Genomic DNA, 20,338 nt, shown 5'->3' with positions numbered 1-20,338 from the left:
AACACATCTATCCATATAAGCCACCCTAGAAAGGGCTGAAAATTGAAAAATGATGACCTGAAATAGGCAGAGACTTTGAAAGCACAGACTTGATCAGCAAAGCCATCCACCCAAACTGTGTTCAATTCTGCCCTCATTCTTCTAGTTCAGTACCATAAGCTACAGAAACCTCCTCACACCATGTTCAGGAATGCCACCAACTCAAGCATACAATAGAAAAGCAATGCCTGGCCCAAGAACCTGACTGTGAGAAGAGTTATTTGTGATGTTTCTGAATGGTCAGAATACTTGCAGGAAGTGTCGCTGAGAGTGTGATTATTTTATATAAATGCACTTCAACTTACCAGTGTATAAGAGTCCAAGAAGTAGACAAGACATCAACAGCTGTTACTCCACACCACTCCACTTTAGCAGAAAGAAATGAGAAAAGGCACTTCCCAAAACGTCCCAAGTACAGTGTCACCAACCTCACTCTTTGCCGAGTCATTAATGAGGCGGTATTGAGGCTCAATAGAGCCTGCCCACCTAGAAATACAAAATGCTGTGGTGTGATGTGATCTGCCCCTACCCCTACTCCACCCCCACAGACCAGAGTGGTAGGTAGCAAGCTGCATCAGTGACCTCTCCCAGGACATTCTTCTGCCCTAATACAAAATGGCACCTGCCTATGGTACAGAACATCTGATACAGCTGAATGAACAGATGCAGTCAGCTAGTACTGCCTCCTCTTCCTACTGTATTCTTTCTTCCCCTAGGTAACAGCTGCAGCCACAACCTCAGATGTCTGGCACTGTCTGCAGCTCTGTCCTCTGGCCTCAAGGATGACATGGCATTTTCACTCATCTTGTGCCATTCCCTCAGCCTGGTGCGTCACATACCAGTTTGGTTTTGCCCACTGCTGCTGGATATTCCAATATACTCCAACTTCCTCTGTATATAGAGACTTGAATCTACCAGAAAATCCAATGCATTTATCCTTAATCACATATCAAAAGCTGTCATATGAGATTTACATTTGTGAAAACAAATATTATTCCTCTACAAAAGTCACACAGTTCAAGGTGAATAGCTTCAAAAATTCTCTCACTAAAGAGGAAAAAAAAAATTGATTCTCTATTAGTCCAACACCTCCCTGTATAGGCCTCTGAGATTGCCAGTTTAATAGTGCTAAGAAAAGAGCAAAGATGATTGACTCAAAAGCTAACATGAAAAAAAAATGCTCAAATTATAAACTAACTTGTACTGAAATTCTAATTCCCAAAACTGATCAAAGGAGCACTTCCCAGTAATCTGGATTAACAGAAGTATTGCTTCCCCCAATGGAAATAAAATATGTTAGAGCTGGAAAGAAGCTTAGAGCTAAATTAGACAAGTCCTTCATTTTCAGAATATGAGAAAAGAGAGATCTGGAGAACTCAAAAGAAAATAGGCTTGAACATCAATTATATCTCAATAAAACTGGAAAAAGAAAACAGGATAGAAAATCCTGGCTGCCTATCAGGTAAAACGTTCTAGAAGAACATTGTCCAACAGAACTTTCTGGGAGGACGAAGTGTTCTATATCTGTGTTCCCCAACAGGGTAGCCACTAACCACTGAGCTAGTGAGTACCTCAAATGTAGCTAATGTAACTGAAGAACTGAATTTTTAATTTTATTTAATTTTAATTAGTGTGAATTTAAATTGCTACATGTGCTAGTAGCTACAATTCTAGAACATGGTCTTCGATTCTGGTTACTAAAAACTTCAAATAAAGTTGCTTAACCTCTCTTCTGCATTTAACACATACAGGAAACTTCTTCCTTATGTCTAAATATCTCATTCAGCAACATAATCTTGTTATAGAGGGACGGAGTCCAGAGCAGGATCAGCCTGTTTCTCAAAGCCCCTAGTAGAACTGAGTGACATCAGAGTCATCCACCCAGTTGGAATGAAGATCCTCTTTTACAAAGCACTCTGACACAAAGACAAAGCCCCACAACACCCAACAAGCCTGAATCTGGACGATTTTTTTAAGTGTTTCATTAAAATTATACAAGTGCTGGGTTGTGACCAATCACTTCCTACATGTGGCTTTGCTGAGATACCAAACTTAACCTTTCTTCAAATAGAAAAAAGAATTTTTAACCTTAATCTTCATCTATGATTACTGTAGGATTTCAAACTTTGTATCAGTTTGCGCAGACACAACTTCCTTATGACCTAATAAAAAATTCAAATTATATTAGTTCTCACTCTCTTAGTACTCTGTTCTCAGTAAATAATATTTAATACACAGGGTTTTTTTTGTAAGGACTTTATTCATGTCAAAGGATTCTCAGCCTTCTGATTTTTCCAGCTAGGAAAAGGTTTATTTGTGAAAACAAACGTTAACTTTAATATCATTAAGGATTATGAAGAGATTTTTAATCAAAACTTTTCAGTACAACTTAAAGTACTAAGTTCTCTTCTTTTTTGGGTGGGGAGGAGGGTGCTGAATGGGAAGAAGGGTGAATGCAGAGAAGAGGTTGATACCAAAAGAAGTTTATGTCCCATATGTTAACTGGATCTAACTCTAAAAGGCTATTGCCTCAAACCAATGTAAACAAAAGACCAGGTTTTTTCTTTTTTTTTTCTTTTTTTTTTCTTTTTTTTTTCTGGTGAGGAAGATTAGCCCTGAGCTAACATCTGTTGCCAATCCTTCTCTTTTTGCTGAGGAAGACTGGCCCTGAGCTAATGTCTGTGCCCATGTTCCTCTATTTCTTATGTGGGACGCCTGCCACAGCATGGCTTGATAAGCAGTGCATAGGTCCATGCCCGGGATCCGAACCTGCAAACCCCAGGCCACCAAAGCAAAGCACTCAAACCTAACCACTACGCCACCAGGCCAGCCCCAAGACCATGTTTTCTTAAAAAAAAAAAAATTATCTCCCCGTACTCCATCACATCAAAGGGGCAAATTTCATATTTTCTGGATGCCCCAAATATAAGCAGGAAAACGGAGCAAATAGATATACATAGTGACAGTGAATACTTTATTTAAATCATGTTGTATCTTCAGATGCACACAATACTCAAAGATGCAAAGTAAAACTGCACAAACAAGCTGTTCTGTTTTAAAGAGAATGTTTAGGGGGGTTTTATAATCAAAGGATAATTACTGACATCACTGGAATGTACAGTCTACTGATTAACTAGTGATTCATGCTGTGTTCTCATGAACTTGAAAGCCCAGGTTAAGCTGGTTGAAGCATGGCAACATGTTCCAACTGGGAGACTGAGACTGAAGAATCAAAACCAGTGTGAGGGCCACACACTGCTAGCAGCCAAGCAGACTAGCCAGATGACTCACAAAGTGACAGAAACAGAGTTCCACATCAACTCCCAAAGCTTAGGCCCAGAGAAAATAAAAGAAAAAAATATAGATCGATAGATAGATAATCTAACTAGTCAGTATCTTGTGATTGCCAAAAGTAAAATGGAATAAAACAAATCATGTTATATGTTCAATCAACTTTCTCTAGAAACCATATCAGGAATGGAATTTATTTTGAGAGACTTCTCTTAAGCTCTGCCTAACCCCATCTTTATTTAACATACATCATTATCTAGCAGATCTAGTTGGTAAGTAAAATGCTTCAAGAGAATAGATCACAAAAATAAAATACTAATAAAATTTATTTCCCTAAAGAAAAATGTACCTCATAGTACTTCTTTTATGACATGATTCATTAGAAAAAACAGCTTCTTTTTTCTTATCAAAACAATGAATAGTTTACCTAATAAATTCCATATTTAAATACTCCATTATTCCCTAAATACCAGACTGAACATTTATGTCTACTATACTTTAAACTTATTTATGAAAGAAATAATACTTCCCAAAGTTTCCATAACATTACATTGTGATAGAGATTGTTTCCAATTGTAAAAGCAAAATATAATAGTAATTGGATTTTTATACTCACTAAATAGAATTAAGGAAAAAAAGTCCATCTTTCCCCATCCTACCTAATTATCCTAAAATATAGTCAGTATATTCTTACTGTCTTATTCTTCCTATCTTTCTTTATAATATTTTAGGTCTGCTCTTTCAACAACTTTTGAAAATATCTGTGAAGAATCTACATACCTCAGTACGTTTTAAATGTCTAAACAATGGAAAATGCAGCTTCAACTAACACCACTTATATCTGTATAGTTTAAAAATGCTTTTGTGTATGTATTTATTTCAACTAAACAAAAGGAACTAATTGTACCAATGTACTAACATAACTATTTCATTTCAGATTTGACAATTACAAACTTGTATGTTTTTTGCATGATTACTAAATGCCTAAAATAAGCCAAGAAAATGCTCATATTTCACTAAAAGTTTTAAGTCCACGTCTCAGGGAAAAAACTTTATATTAGGGTCATTAACCCTAAAAACATTGTATGTATGTACTATACAAACAACTTCCAACTTTTATAAAGAGGTAAATCTTCAACAATTTCCAAGATAGCAAAGTTTCCCAGTGGAGAGATGGTCTCTCTATAAAATGATAACTTAATTACCTGCACACAATGACACAATATAAACCAAGAGGGAGAGAACTAGAACTTCACATGCTCTAGGCACTAACACATTTGCATCGTATGCTCCTCTAGGATTCTCCTTTCTAATTGTGTTACCACAAGAAAGACCTCAAAGCTCTCCTACTTAACCAAGTCCCACTGATTGATGTCCTGACTAGACAATGCTGAGCAGCAAGTGCTACAGTCTAAGGCACCGGAGAGAAGAGCAATCTTAAAGGAACTGCCTTTAGTCTGCTGGTGCCAGAACATTCTGCTGAGAGGCTCCTCTGCAAAGGGCTGGGTGTGGGCCCTGGCTAGCTGACTTTACAGACCTATGGCTTCCACAGATTGCAAGGCTGACTGAAGTTTTTAGAGAACACACTCACCTTCATTTTCATGAAGGGAAAAGACAAAAGATACCTCCTGAATGGCTTTCACATCTATCTACTTCTCTCCATTCTCTCTGGCCACTATACCGGTGCAGGCCATCATCACCACTGGCCTGGATTACTCTTCCTGAGAAGTCTCCTGTACTTGGCAACACCCTGCGTACATACATACAACATATTCATACAGACACACACAATCATACCCACACACCCAGGCCACTCTCAAGATCATCCAATAATCTTTCACATGGAAGTAAATCATGTCACTACCCGCTCAAAGTTCTTCAACAGCTCCCCAGTGGACTCAGGATCAAGTCCAAAGTTCTGAGCATTACCTATGGGGCCCTCTATCACCAAATGCTCTCACCATCTCAGTCTCATCTCTAGTCAATTCCCCTTCACAATCTACCAATCGACCTCAATGAACTTTCAGTTCCTCAAAAGTGTAGCGCTCTCTCTCACATCCAGGCCTTCACCCATGCTATTCCTTCTGCTTGAAAGAAACACTCTTCTCCCTATTTCCATTCTCGTAGCCTTCCTGCAGGGCTAGGCAGGTGTCACTTCCTCCAGGCCACCTTCCTCTACCTCCACCTCAGCTAGTGTAGGTGTCCCTCCCACTGCACCCTGTACCAAGCCTAACACACTTTATTGTAACTGTCACTTTACTTCTCTATGCCCCTTGCTCCCAAAGGATGAGGCCAGTGTCCCCTCATCCACCATTATATCAGAGGCACTCAAATATTTGTTGAATATATTCTAAGTTTACTTATCGAACATAAAATGAACATAGCCCACGCAATAAGGGAAACATGTTCAAAGTCAGTTATGATATGATGGAAACTAGGCAGCAATTTCATTACACTTTGGTGTAAAATGGAAACTACACAGGTGCCTACAAACACCTTTCGGAAAGGTTAAAGCGTTACATGTTAAAAAGAACACTTTTCACCGTAAAAAAATATTAGTTTTGTGTTCACTACTCCTGTTGACCAAACTGCAGTTCATAAGAAGCGCCAGATTGAAAGTATCAAGAAAGATGCCCTGGTTGCTTATGGGTCAAGTATGGCATCAGTGTAACTATTCCTCTCTGCTACTACCAAACTCTCAGCATTACTCAGAACTCTGCTGACTAAAGGTAAAAGGCTATTCTATTTCCTTAGTTTCTAAGTCTTGCTACAAGTGTTTCAATAAGGGTTCCACTCATGATAACGGTCCCAAGGACACAAGCATGTTGCCAGGAAACAGACCTCTGATACATCCCAGGCATTAGTTGCCACTGGCAGCTACTTTCTTTGAGCCACATGTCTTCTTACAATGAGTTACAATCTGAGGCTTGTGACACCAGATTTTTCCAGGGCAGCAGACTGATGTCATAAACATGATGATGCTAAGCAATCTAAAGAGCTCACCAGCTCCACCCTAAACTCCCTGTGTGCAAGGGGCAAGTTATCCACGCTCCCTAAGCCTCAGTTTCCCCATCCACAAATAAAGAGAATGGTTCCTACCTCGTAAGATTCCTATGGGAATTAGATTGTCCATGAAAGCACTTAGCAGACAACTCAATTACTATTTTCAAATCAAAAAGGGGAAACTATAAAACCTAAAATATTTTCACATCTTCAGCACTTTTGGTAACGCCATAACTTACATTTGACTAATGTCCTTCTGGGAATTTTTTGAGAAAGAAAAAGCAGAAAGATGAGTAAATGAGAATCTATTTCTTTGTCATAACCTTTGGATTTGACAATTTCCACAGAAATCTACATTAAGATCCACTTTCTAATCTTTCTCTGCATTCCCAAAAGTCACAGCCTTAATTTGTACCTTAACTTTTCCTAGGATCTGGGAGATGGAAAAGATAAAATACTCCAATACATCTTCCCAAGATGTCCTCACCAGAAATATCATTTCCTTAGTACTTCTATGTACCTCAGTGTACTTCGAAAAGTAGACTCTTTGGAAAATAAAACAAAAAAAAGGGCTCAATCACAAAAATTGGACTTCATTCCAAGTCTCCAGTTTTTTAACAAGAAAATTAGTCATACGGTATGATGGAGGCACCTGTTAGGTAAGAGGGATGGCAATCCACGAAACTCAAAAGTATTACAAGGAGAATTTAAACTGCAACTCTAGGTGAAAAGTCGATTTTCCACCTCATATTTTTTCACTCTAACACAGGATGGCCAAGTAACAATATATGCTAGCCAATGTGAACATTTCTATCATTTTAAAAAAAGATAAGGAGAAGGGAATTTGAGCCAATTCAGCAAATTGGCTCTCACGTTCCCAAGCCAGACTGATTTTGTTGTTGTTGTTTTTCTGACCAAGAAATTTTACGGATCTTCTGAAACGTGTTTTAAAATAAAGGTGAGACCTCAACAGTCTTATAACTACCCCAGGCTGGGTTCTGGGCTCGACTGTTAAAAATGAGTGACGTGTGAACAGCTTCCTAAAAGCAAATGGGGCACTGGGATATAATTTAGGAAGTGATGATGCAAGTCTCTTGGGGACAGGGAGGAGGGGAGGTGAAAAAGTCAAAGGAAATACCCTCCTGGTGCCTGGACACCAACTCATATCAAGGGGGGAGGAAGGGCTGAAGGGCTGGCCTCCACATGCCAAGGGATGGGGGCACCCAACTTCACCCGGAGGTGCCAACGCCGCCCCCTCATCCCTCCCCGCTGCCCTGCCCCCCTCACCCGTGGCCCAGGCGGCCCCTGTTGCCCGAGCCTCGGGCAGGCGAGTCCCCGAGGGTGGCAGTGCACCCCGGGCAGGGCCTTCTCTGCCCACCTCAGCTCGCCACCCGGCGCCCCTCCCCGGGACGCGGCCCCTGCCCCCTCCCGGTAGGCCCGGCTTGGACCCAGGCCCGAGGGTTCCGGCCTCCCCGGCCCCGAGGCCTGCCCGCGCCCCCGGCCCCCGCCCCCGCCCCCACCCCCACCTGGCCCGGCACTCACCCCCAGAAGCCGCAGGGACAGCGAGGCGGCAGGCTGGGCGCTTTGCTGCGCTCGCTCCCGGCGTCTCCCATGGTGCTCGGCGGCGGCGGAGCTCGGCGGCGGCAGCGGTGGCGGCGGCTGGGCCTGGGCCCCGCTCGGAGGAGGCGGCGGCGGCGGCAGGGGGCTCGGGGCGGGGGGAGGGGGAGGGAGCGGGCGCGCGGGCGGGCGCGAGTCCGGGGCTCCGAGCCGGGATTCCAGGCCGGTCAGCTGGAGGCGGGCCGCACCACTCGGCCTGCGGAGACGGGGGGGCCGGGGGAGGCGCGGCGAGGAGAGGGAGGGGAGCTGAGGAGGAGGGGCGTGCGGGTGAACCGAGGACCTCGGGGGAGGAGGGAAGACCCGGCGCCCTCGGCAGCTCCCACCGCCGCTCCCGGCCAGAGCGATGTCCCGTGCGGCGGCGCTGGGAAGGACCTGAGGCGCCCGCCGGCTCTGGCGCAGCAGCGGCGCCTGTGAAACCCCGGGCCCCGCTCGCTCCGTAACACTCTCCCCTCCCCCGGAGGCTGCGCTGACCGGACAATGGGCGCTCCGCCCCCACCCCTCCTCGCGCACCCCTCCCAAGGAGTCACAATGGTCTCGCCCGGGGGAGCCGCCGCCAAAGCCCAGCAGCTGATCAGCTGGGATCCGGGCGTGCCACTTTGTTCAGCGCCTCAAAGGCAGAGTACACAGGCTGTGGGCAAAGCTGAGAGCGTCGGACTATCACTCGGCGACAGGCCTCTGAGGTTTTCGTATTCTTGGAACTTTTAAGATCTGAGACACACTTATCTTCTCCCCGTCTGAAGAAGGGGAGCAGGCTTCTAGGTATTCTGGGGCGCGTTGCCTCCCCCCAAACGCTAATGGTACGCCCCAAGCGGGAGGGGGAGGAGCAGATTAGTTGTTTAGGGTAACTTGGGCCAGTCCCAGAGCGACGGCCGAGCGTTGCGCATGCGCCCGGAGACCCCGTAACCGGGTACAGGGAGGGGCCAGGAGGGAGGGCTTCCAAACCCGGAAGTGGGTCTCGGTCTTCTCGGGACTGCCGGAGTCTTCAGCTGCCGAGGAGGTCTTCGAACCTGCCGCTGTGGGCCCTGGACGATGCCAGAGAGCATTTCTCCACAAACTGCCAACCTCTTCTTTCTTCCCAGTCCTCCCACGCCCACCCACTCTTCCAGTTCCACCCGGAGAACTGGTCTCCACTGAGCAGCAATGAACTTCTGGGAAATGTCCCTCCGCTCCCCCGACACAGCAAGGGCGGGGCGAGAGGGTAATAGCTCGGTCAGTTTTCGTGCTCCTCCCCCCCTCCCATGGGTGCCCCCAGCCTCAGAGACAGAAGTCCACTTGCTATGCCTACGTTAGGAGAACCTCTCTTTCTAGAGTGGACATGTTTGGTGTTTAGGGGGAGCTATGGCCAAATCAGTGATAGAAATCGATGTGGCCAAAGAAGTTTGAGCCACTAAAAAAATGACTCCTTTAGCGCTCCTTGTCTTTGATCCTGAACTGATTGTGAGCTCCAGCCAATCGGCAGCAGAAGGCGATTGTTGATGGCTAATTTTAACGCGGAGACTGGGGAGGTGATCACAGCTGAGGCCCTCTAAGTCCCTGCTACTTCCAGGAAGGCTTCCTGGCTCTTAGAAATAGCTGCTGTGTACCCTCGATCCGCCGGGGATAAGAGAGCCTTAGAGGGTATTACCTAGATTAATTTTATTACTAAATGTTATTATTTTATTTCTAGACATACCATTTTGTTTGTGTATGCTCTGTGGACTTGTTAACGATGATGTCGTTTCTTTTGGCCTCCAAAGAGCAAGGATTACATTTAGCTTAGCATCCTTCTAAAGATGTTGTTGATGATGAAGACGTGATTTCGAATATCAAGCCACTTAGAGCCAAAGCACCCCCAAATGTGACAGCTGACTTATTTTGTGTAATATTTAGTTTCGACTTTGTGGATTTTCACGAGCCTTCAATAAATATTTCTATCAAAAGTCCATAGAATGGATGAAACCATACAGCACACCTAGCTCTCACTGGACTCATATTGCCCTTAAACCTTCATAAAATTGCCACATTCGTGAAAGACTTACAGTCTTTAACAAACTGAGATTAAGTGGAACTCTTTCTCTATTGGCATCTTGATGATTGTATTTTATATATGGAAAAGGAAACCCTAAAACCAAAAGGAAAATTTAATATAAAATGTGGTTGTCATCTTACAAACTGCTTGCCTACCTATTTGCCAGTTTTTCAATTTAACAGGCAGAGAACCAGCAGGGATTAATTAGTATCTATGAATCCCAAATCCCAGGAGAAAGAACCTTATTGGTCTAGCTTATGTCAGGTTGCTTATTCTTAGTACAGTCGCCTTTAGCCACTGGAGCAGTATGTAGACAAGGCTCTTTGTTTTGTAAAGCAAACATGACTGTCAGAGGCCCATCCTTGTAGCCTGCAATTCTCAAAGAAGCTTGGTTATGTTCTTGACAAAATTTCCAAAGGTGTATGCCACAGACCAAAAGAAAGAGTAAATTGCAGCCTGAAATTCAAAAGCCTAAAGAACAATGAACATGATCAAGAATTTTCCAGGGGGGCCAGCTCGGTGATGTAGTAGTTAAGTTCACGCTCCGCTTTGTTGGCCCAGCCCAGAGTTCGCAGGTTCGGATCCTGTGCACAGACCTGCGTACTGCTCGTCAAACCATGCTGTGGCAGGTGTCCCACATATAAAGTAGAGGAAGATGGGCACAGATGTTAGCCCAGGGCCAGTCTTCCTCAGTAAAAGGAGGAGGACTGGCAACAGATGTTAGCTCAGGGCTAATCTTCCTCACCAAAAAAAAAAAGGAATTTTCCAACACACTAACTCCCACTTGAACTATTTCTAATAGTTGAATAGGCCTAAATTTCAATGACACTCCCTCAAAGAAGCCATCACTGACCCTCAGCTCCAATTAAAATTATGTTGCCCCATTTTTATCTCCTATGGCACCTTTTTCCTTGGTAGCACCTATCACAGGTTATAATTAACTATTTGTGTCTCCTCTCCAAAGGTCATGTCTGTTTTGTTCACTGCTATGTACACAATGCCCAGGGCACATTTGGTAGGCATTCAATAAATATTTGTTGAATGAATTAAAAAGCACAATAATTTGTTAATCAATGTGAAACCCATATATTAATTGGCATCCTAATCAGACTATCCTGGGAGAATGTCTCCATCATCACCCACCTTCCCTTAGAAGACACTGAAACTCACTGCGAGATTTTTTGTCACACTGTAGTTGTATGAAATGAGACCCAGTGTTCATCTGCTTCCTGTTAGGATGGCCCTGGCCAGCTAACTCTTCACTCTTAGTTCCCAAGGTTTCTTTCTGAAGAGCCCTTGAACAAATTTTCTGTAACATGCCCACTTAGTTGGCCAAAAGCTCAGAGAGGACATAAAATTTCAGGGCATCATCAAATTAGGGGACCAAAGTGTGGGGGTAATTGGCAGAAGTGCTTTTGTCATAATTGTCTTGACTATTTTCCTAGTGTGGATTACGTTCCAGATGAACCTGTGATGTGCCTCTTGGGGGCAGTTTGTAATCATCATTGGCCCAAAAGGAGCCATCTCTGTGCTCAGTAGGGTCTAGTAAAGGATAATATTAATGCTTCAGCAGCCAGAGCTCTTGAAGTAGCAACTGAGGTTGTATGAAAAAATCCTAGTCTGACTAAGAGCAGGGGTACACAGGGACTGCTTTCTTGGTAATACTGAGTCCCAAGACCTTAGCCCTGGAAGATACAACCAAAAAGGAGGAGCTTGTAGAGACTGAGGGAAAGCAGATGGTCCTCCAACTCTGATTCTAATTCTTACCCCACAACTCTAACTCCCAGTTCAAACCCTTTCATCATTATAATTCATTCTCACCTGGTATTAGCCCCAATGTCCAATCCAAACTCTAGCCTCAGTCTTAATCCTAATCCTAATATCATCTGTAAAATTTAATCCTAGATTTCAAACCTAATCCCAACCCTAATTCTATGATCTTAACAAAGGCACCTTGCCTTGCCAGTGCGTTATTTTCCCCGGCTCTTCTTTCTGGTGTCCCTTCACCCTGACCCACTCCTGGGAGCAGAGCCCTATAACACCCTGGACCTCTGGGGAGAGTGGGAGCCAGTTTCAATAATTTTACAAAAGAAAAGAGCCTGGGGCTGCTGGGAAAAAGTAGAGCATCTCACCTGCGCAGGACGCAGAGACCCTGCACAGTCATAACACGTCTGTTGCGTAATTCAGGAGCTGCAGTCTAAGTCACCTGTGTAGACTCAGAGCAGAAGACCTGAGACCCTTCTGCAAAATGATCGGGTTAGATTAGATGAGTGGCTTTTAAACCATCTTCTCAGAGCAAGAATTCTGGTTTCTGCTTTTCTCCCTCACTTGGGTTTTGTTTTCCAAAGGAAAAAAGAAAAACAACAACTTTTTTTTTTAAAGTCACGGAACCAGACCCTCTCTAAGGTTTCTTCTGGCCCTCCAGTTTTCTGATGTGCAGTTGATTCTTTTAGTCACTTACAGTCCAGTTGGCATGGATAAACTTTCAGAGCCAAGGAAAAAGAAGAGCAACCAAGCATACCGTCTCCAGCCCTTCTCAGGAAACTAAAAATAAATTAAAGAAAATGAAGAGTGTGATGGGGAAGAGTGGAGGAGAGGAGAAAATGCTGCCATTTCACGTCCTGTGTTCTCACGTTCGTGAAGCAATTGCTAATTTCCCTGCTGCTCACACCCATCTTGGTGTAAAATTTGATTTTACTGACTTTTAAATTTCTTTTCAAGAATGGAAATAGTGTTTTTCCCAGAAATACTTGATCTTTGTGGGGAAAAAAATTCAAATAATGAGAAAGCAAAAGTCGTCCCTAACACCACCCGCCAGAGATACCCTTTGTTAGTGGTTTGGTATGTAGCCCTCCAGGCTTTTCATTTATATATGATTATATAAACGGGGTCATTCAGCACATAGAGACTCTAGCTGATTATTTTTAACTTAGAAGTATGTCATGGACATCTTCCATGTCTATGCATGTAGCTTTGCAGTACTGTCTTGTAGCTAAACGTATTAGGGTTCTCCGGAGATATATATGATATATATATCCTATTGGTTAGGGTATATACAAAACCATATATATAAAGTATCATGGCCTTTTGATCTACTCAAGTCTTTAACAGGTTGGACGACAAGTCCTGCCCACATTGGGGAGGGCAATCTGCTTTACTCAGTCTACTGATTCGAATGTTAATCTCATCCAGAAACACCCTCACGGATACACCCAGAATGTTTCACCAGATATCTGGGCACACCATGGCACAATCAAGTTGACATGTAAAGTTAACCGTCACTCTAAAATCGTGGGCTCCAAAGTCAAGTTGCCTGAGTTCAAATGTGGTTTCTACCACCCACCACCTCTGAGACTTTGGGGAAGTTAGTTAGCCTGTCTGTGCCTCAGCTTCCTCATCTGTTACAGGAGGCATCTGTAATGGGCTGTGCCCAGTTTCTCTTTAGTGGTCCCACTTCTCCTTCTCCCAGGCCTTCTCAAAGATGCACACCCTAACTGGGTTTAGTCAGGGAGCCCTATACTCTGGCCACAGGAATTCAGATCGGCTGAGGGAGAGCCAGGGCCTCCCTGGGCTGACTTACTATCTTTGCCTTCTAAGATCAAGTGTCCTTAGGATCATGTAAGCCCAGAGCTACTGAGAGACCTACCATGTGGAGCCAGGCTACCTGAGGATGGAGCCAGCATAGAGGAAAGAAGAGAGATGGAGAGAGAGAAAGATTAAATCATCAAGACATCGTTTGAGTCCTTGAATCCAACTAAGTCTGAACCAGAACTACCCTCTAGACTTTTCAGTTACATGAACCAATAAATTCCCTTTTCTTGGCCTAAACTAATTTGAGTTAGGTTTCAGTGACAAAAGTCCTGACTATGCATAATAGTATCTACCTATGTCATAGGTTTATCGTGAGGATTAAATTATATAATCCATGAGGAAATCTTAGCATAGTATGTAGCATATACTACAGGCTCAATAAACAGTCACTATTATTATTATTCATTTCTTTTTTAATGGCTGCTGACCACTCTGCTGTATGGGTAAACCATTTAATGAATCCCCTCTTAATTCATTTATCCTATCAGTCATTCATTTATTCATTCAGCAGACACTTTTTGAGCACTTACTATGTGTTAGGCACTCTTTTAGGCATTAAGGATGCGATGGTGAATGAGACAGATAAGCTTCCCTACTCTAGTTGTGCTTATCCTCTAGTGGTGGAGGCAGGCAATTAAAAAAGTTTTTAGGGCTGGCCTGGTTGCCGAGTGGTTCAAGTTCTGCCTGCTCTGCTTCGGCGGCCCAGGTTCGCAGGTTTGGAACCCGAGCGCAGACCTACTCCACTCATCAGCCATGCTGTGGAGGCATCCCATATACAAAATAGAGGAAGACTGGCACAGATGTTAGCTCAGGGCTAGTCTTCCTCAAGCAAAAAAAAAAAAAATTTAAATGTCTTGAAGGACAGGTCCAGCTTTCCACTTTTATAAAATATTTTACAGTGAACATTTACATGTTTGTCCTATTGATGTCTTGGAGAAGTTTTTTAGAAAAAGAATTGCAATACCATTTAACATTTGCTATATATAGCCAAACTTCCCTCCAGAAACGTTGTACCAATTTACACTCCCTCCAACAGTGGAGAAGGCCAATTTCCCCACACCTCAGTAGCCTTGGGACATCATTATTCTTTTTAATTGGTGCCAATGTAAAAGGTAAAAAATGGCACCTAATGGATGTTTTAATTTGCAGTTTTTGTTTATTAATGAAGTCTAGATTATTTTTATATCACATATATGCCATTTGAATTTGGATTTATTTTTGTGTGCATTATGTTTGCATTATCCGTTTAAGTCCTTTGTCTATTTTTCTACGATTTCTTTTCTTATTTAGTTTGATATTAATATTGATATTAAGAATATTAACCTTTTGTCATATGTACTGCAAATGATTTCTCTGTCGTTTGTCTCTTAACTGTATCGAGGCTTTTGATTTTCAAGAGTCTAAAATCTAGCAGGAGAACTATGAGAATTGACCTTGGCTACTGTTTGAATTGCTAATATGGGCAACTTTTTTCTTAAGGGCTCTTCTTGCTACTTACAGACAAAAAAAGAAAAGGAGAGAATTAAAGGGGAAAAGATAGGAAATTGCAGAAGATGGGGGGCAAGTGCTGAGGGGAACCCCATCCCCTTGGCCTACTCAACCCCATCTCATCTTGGGCAGGCTCAGCTCCGAGGCAAATGGCCAAGGCCTCCATGGGTCAGCCCAGCCCCTTGTGCTTGGTGCCAGCCCTGAGCTCCCTGGGGTGAATCATCCAGGACATATGTCTTAGCCTTCCCGATTTCCTGTCCAGAGGTGGAAAAGCAGCCAGAAGCTGTGGCCGTATAGCTCTGTCAGCCCCCAGGAAGCGGCCTAAAGTTGCCCATCAAGTCCCTCGCTCAAGTTTGCAGAGGTAATTTCTAGGCACCATGTGTGGCCAGGCTGGGCTCCAAGAACTGACCCAACGAGGAGAAGCAAGGGTATTTGAGGAAGGGGAGTGATTAGGAAAAGAAGGGTTCAGATTCATTGTAGGATGAAATTCGGGAGGGAGCCAGAGTTGGCTTGGACTGGAGAGTCAGGAGTAGGCATTTAGAATGCCAAGCAGATTAGTATCTCAGGGAAATGGTTATGATTGAGGAAGGGGCATAGATGTCCAGGATGGTGTTGAAAGGCTAAGGCTGGTGTCTTAGTGTGGACCCTCCCTCAGAAGCTGACCCTGCAACAAGAATTGGGGGGTGCAGAGAACACTTCTAGGGATGGCAAGGTAACCAATAAAGGTTGTGTCATCAAGCTAGCTCTCACTGGGAGTGACTAGAGCTCAGGGACCTGTGAGGACTATGTAAAATCACACCTCGAAGTTATCCCAGGTGAGGGGCGGGGGGACTGAGTATTTACATCCACTTCTGTTCATAGTTGACAGCTGCTCACAGCGCTTCAGCCTGCCTTTTGCTGGCAGAGCAACCTTCCATCTTTCAGGGAAAGCCCTCAGGCAGAGAGGGACAAGGACTGGACATTAGAAATTAGTGGGATCACTCTGAAGTGGTAAGGCCTGAGGGATATGGATGGGGCACCTGCAGTGTTTGCCATAGCTGGGGATAGTGTGTATACATAGATTTGGGGAGTGTAATATTTGGTAAAATTACCCAGGGGTTTCTTCCTAAGGCTGTGTTGCCTTCTGATTAGGAGTCAGGGAGAAGAGTTAAGGTTACGATTGGGATTAGAGCATTGGGGTTCTGTTAGGGGCAATCAAAGAAGCTATTCATCCTGTCCAAAGTTACACAGCTAGTAGGTGGTGAGCCAGGTCAGGATGTGGCCTGGTCTGTGTTGCTCCAAAACCTGTCAAGAGGACAGAGTACAGGATGGCCTGGTGAAGGGAGGGAGGTATCCACAGGATCCTTGCCGCCTGGGCTTCTTCCCCGGCAGCCAGGGAGTGGGGCTAGGAGGGGGCTGCGCAGCTGCCATCTGTTCTCTTGGCTCCACTGCCTGGCAACTGCCTGCCCATTTCTGCTCTCTGCTCTGGAGGAGGAAGCATTCCTCCACGGCCCATCGGGCAGGACGAGGAGCTGTGTCCTCGCCAGGGCTGCACCACATGATGGATTCAATGATTATGACTTTCTGATGTGGGGGCTGCTCAGTCATGTAGCAGACCCAATCCCATCTGGTGTATCTTTCTTGAAAGAGCTGCTGGAAGGAAAAAATCTGCGTAGTGCTTCTGCTGGTAGGAGTGTGTGCATGTACACAAATGTACAGGTGTGTACACAGGTGTAAATCTGGGTATGTGTGTGTGCACACACACAGGTGTGGATGTGAACATTGGGAGTTCAAAACCATTGTGGTTCTATATCCTTCTCAGAGATCCCTTAGGGAATAGGTCATTAATAAATAATAATGCTCTTGTTTTTTGCGTACTTTCCACATGCCGGTAACTGTGGCAGGTGCTTTAAACACATTGGTTATTATAGTTAATATAAACCTTACAACTACCTGCAAGGGAAATTTTATCTTCTTCATCCTGCAGGTGAGGAAACCAAAGTTCTCAAGGCTGAATGAGCTACTCGAAGACTTAATTTTTAAGTGGTAGAGCCAGGATTTGAGACCATGTCTGTGATACCGCAGTGCATGATATTTAATTTTCATCTTCTCCCAAATATTCTCAGAATGAGAATGAACAAGCAGGCTACTGCTACACACAACAATATAAATGATCCATATAAAACTAATGTTGAGCAAAAGAAGTCAGACACAAAAGAATACCTATTACATGATTCCATTTATATAAAGCTCAAAAACAGACATAAATAATCTATGCTGTCAAGAGTTGGGAGAATGGTTACTCTTGCAGAGGGCAGGGAATGACTGGAAGGGGGCACTGGAGGGACTTTTGGGGGAGCTAGTAATAGTTAATATTTTATTTCTTGAGCTGGGTGCTGGTTACATAGATGCATTCAGTTTGTGCAAATTCATTAACTGTGTATGTATGATTTGTGCACTTTTCTATATGAATGTTTCACCTCAATAAAAAGTTCAAAGTGAAAAAAAAAAATCTTGCCAGAGGCTATGAGGGATTCAGAGAAAAGAGGCACCACAGAGGCTGCCCTTGGAGGGGGCTCTTGTTCTAATCAAGTAACACAGTCTCAGCCTCAGGGAGCTCTCAGGCTGTGGAGTGGGGAGGGGTGTTGAGGTTAGTGGACTCCAAGCTGAGTGCTCCAGAGGGGCTGGCAAAAAAGAGTGAGAAGGGCTGAGGAGAGTTATAGATGGTACCGAGTCTAAAGACCAAGACATGAGAGAAGCTTTCAAAGGTGGTCACTGTGTAGTGGCCAAGAGAAGATGGTGGCCTTTGAAGCCCAACAGACCTGAGTTGACCTCCTGGCTCCATCTCTACTGGCTCTGGTACCTAGAGAGAGCTATTTATCCTCTCAGAGTCTTGGTTACCTCCCCTATGCAATGGGTCACGGATACCAAAGACTGCTATAAGGATTAAATGACATGATATAGTTAAAACATTGGGCACAGAACATGGTACATGGCTGGCATTCAGCAAAGGTATGTTTGGAAAGTGGAAGAAAGGATGCTCTGGAAGCTGAAAGCACCCTCAAATATCAGATGGTCTGGCAGGTGGAAGATGCCTCCCACTCATTCTGAGTGGCTGTGGCCAGAACAAAGTGATTTATTATCCATGAGGTAGGGCCTGGACTGTGATGGGTGGGCAGGAGTGAAGTTGGTGGTGGCAGCTGAGATGGACTGATCCACTCTGCAATGCAAGTCCCACTGGGAGAGATCCCAGAAAAGAGACCCAGGAAATGGATCCAGGCTTAGGGCAGTGGGGAGAGGTTTCCAGGTTGACATCCCAGCCAAAGAGGAACTTTTGGGGAGAAGAATCTGATTTAATGGAGGCTTATGAAGCTGTGTGCTGTGGAAACACTTGCCCTAGGAAAGTGTTTGGAGTCTACCGCTCAAATTTTTTCCACAAAATGCAGAGACTGATAGAATTTGTTCTAAAAACTGGTGAAGGGACCAAGTTTGGCCAGACTGAGAAAGCATCAGCCCTCTAAAGACACAGCTCACAGATGAGATACCTAAGGAAGAACTTTCTAACTCATCTCTTAACTCAAATGTCAACCACCCAAAGAAGCTTCATTCCCCAATGTCTCACTTAGAATTGTGCGCTTTCTCTTTCATACTCCTGGAGCATACTGTACACACCGCACGGCCTATGAGACATTCTGCCTGGAGAAGGGAGAGAGCCTTGCCTCAGTCATTTTTCTTCTTATAACATAAAACCCAAACAATAGTGGCTTAAACACGACAGCAGTTTATTTCAGTTTCATTTAAGAGAAGTCCATAAAAACTTGTGCTTCGAAGGGCATCATCAAAACAATGAAAACACAAGCCACAGACTGGGGGAAAATATTTGCAAATCATGTGTTTGATAAAGGACTGGTACCCAAAATATATGAAGAATTCTTGAAACTCAATAATAAAAAAATTCCATTTAAAAATGGACAAAGGATACAAACAGACATGTCAGCAAAGAAGATATGTGAATAGCTAATGAGCACATGAAAAATGCTCAAGATCATTAGTCATTAGGGAGATGCAAACCAAAAGCACAAGCAGATACCACTTCACATCCACTAGAATGACTATGAGCAAAAAGACAGACAATAACAAGTCTTGGTGAGGACGTGGGAAAACTGGAACCCTCATATATTGCTGGTAGGAATGTAAAATGGTACAGCCACTTTGGAAAGTTGTTTGGCAATTTCTTAATAGATTAAACACAGGTTTACTATACAACCCAGCAATTCTACTCCTACGTGTCTACCCACCAAAAGAAATTACAAGATATGTCCCTGCAAAGACTTGTAGATGAATTTTCATAGCAATGTTATTTATAATAGCCAAAAAGTGGAAACAACTGAAATATTCCTTAACTGATGAGTGATATACCCACACATTGGAATCCAATTCAGCAATAAAAGGAAAGAAGCACTGATACATGCTACAACATGAGTGAATGTCAGAAACATTATGCTCAGTGAAAGATGCAAATATCCGCATATTTGTGACTCCATTAACATGAAATGTGCGGAAAAGGCAAATCCATAGAGGCAGAAAGTAGATTTGTGGTTGCCTGGGGTTGGGTGGGCATGAGGGCAAATGGTACAAAGGTTGTAGTGAGGTTGCACACCTTTGTAACTTTGTTAAGTTACTCCTGTTGTTCCTTAACTTTTCTTAGTTTTTATTGAGGTATAACATACGTACAAAAAGGTGCACAAACCTTAAATATACAGTTTGATTTACGCACACACACACACCCCTGCATAACCACCACCCATATCAAGATAGTGAACTTCTCTGGCCCCCCAGAAGTCCTCTCCTCGCCAGTCCCCCACAAAAGTAAGCACCATTCTGTCTTGTTTTATGATAGAGGAGTATTGCCTGTTCTTAGAACAATACTACCCCAGAACAGGCACTCAGTGGGGGTCACCCCCCCCATTTTCTGCTCTCACGTGGCTCTTGATGTTTGCCCTGGGCTCCTTGGCCACTGTCTTCTTCTTGCAACACTCTGCCCCACACTGGACACCACCCCTCTTTCTTCATCCCCTCAAAGTGCCACTAACACATCATGACAGTGTTGATTTTTAATGAAGATTTGGGGTCAATTGAGAGTAATTACAACACAGGGCAGAAAGCAACCTAAAGTTCCTTGTTAGGCATCACAAGCCCTAGAACTGTACTGGCCGTTCTCTGTCATTGGGTAGGTCCCACCCTGGGTTCCTTCTCCATCATGTGATTGCCTGCCCCCTGGCCCCAGTGAGGATCACAAACTCCAAATCCTACATGGGACAG

At 43.9% G+C, this 20,338-nt stretch overlaps 1 protein-coding gene across 2 annotated transcripts in view; it reads right to left on the bottom strand.

Moving 5' to 3' along the window:
- Window positions 1-8,092, bottom strand: part of ZFAND3 (zinc finger AN1-type containing 3) — a 330,825-nt gene extending 322,733 nt beyond the window's left edge. The window contains exon 1 of one of the 2 annotated variants that reach the window (XM_087438549.1): window positions 7,876-8,092. In XM_087438549.1, the coding sequence (XP_087294675.1) occupies window positions 7,876-7,946 (71 nt within the window). In that variant the 5' untranslated portion in view covers window positions 7,947-8,092. The remainder of the gene's footprint in view (window positions 1-7,875) is intronic. The other variant, XM_087438548.1, reaches the window with a different exon arrangement.
- Window positions 8,093-20,338: the final 12,246 nt, after the last annotated feature.

The sequence above is a fragment of the Ceratotherium simum genome, chromosome 13 (genome assembly GCF_057802395.1).
Source record: "Ceratotherium simum simum isolate JZ-2026a chromosome 13, ASM5780239v1, whole genome shotgun sequence".
Classification (NCBI taxonomy): domain Eukaryota; kingdom Metazoa; phylum Chordata; class Mammalia; order Perissodactyla; family Rhinocerotidae; genus Ceratotherium; species Ceratotherium simum.
This window is presented reverse-complemented; position numbering and strand designations above follow the sequence as displayed.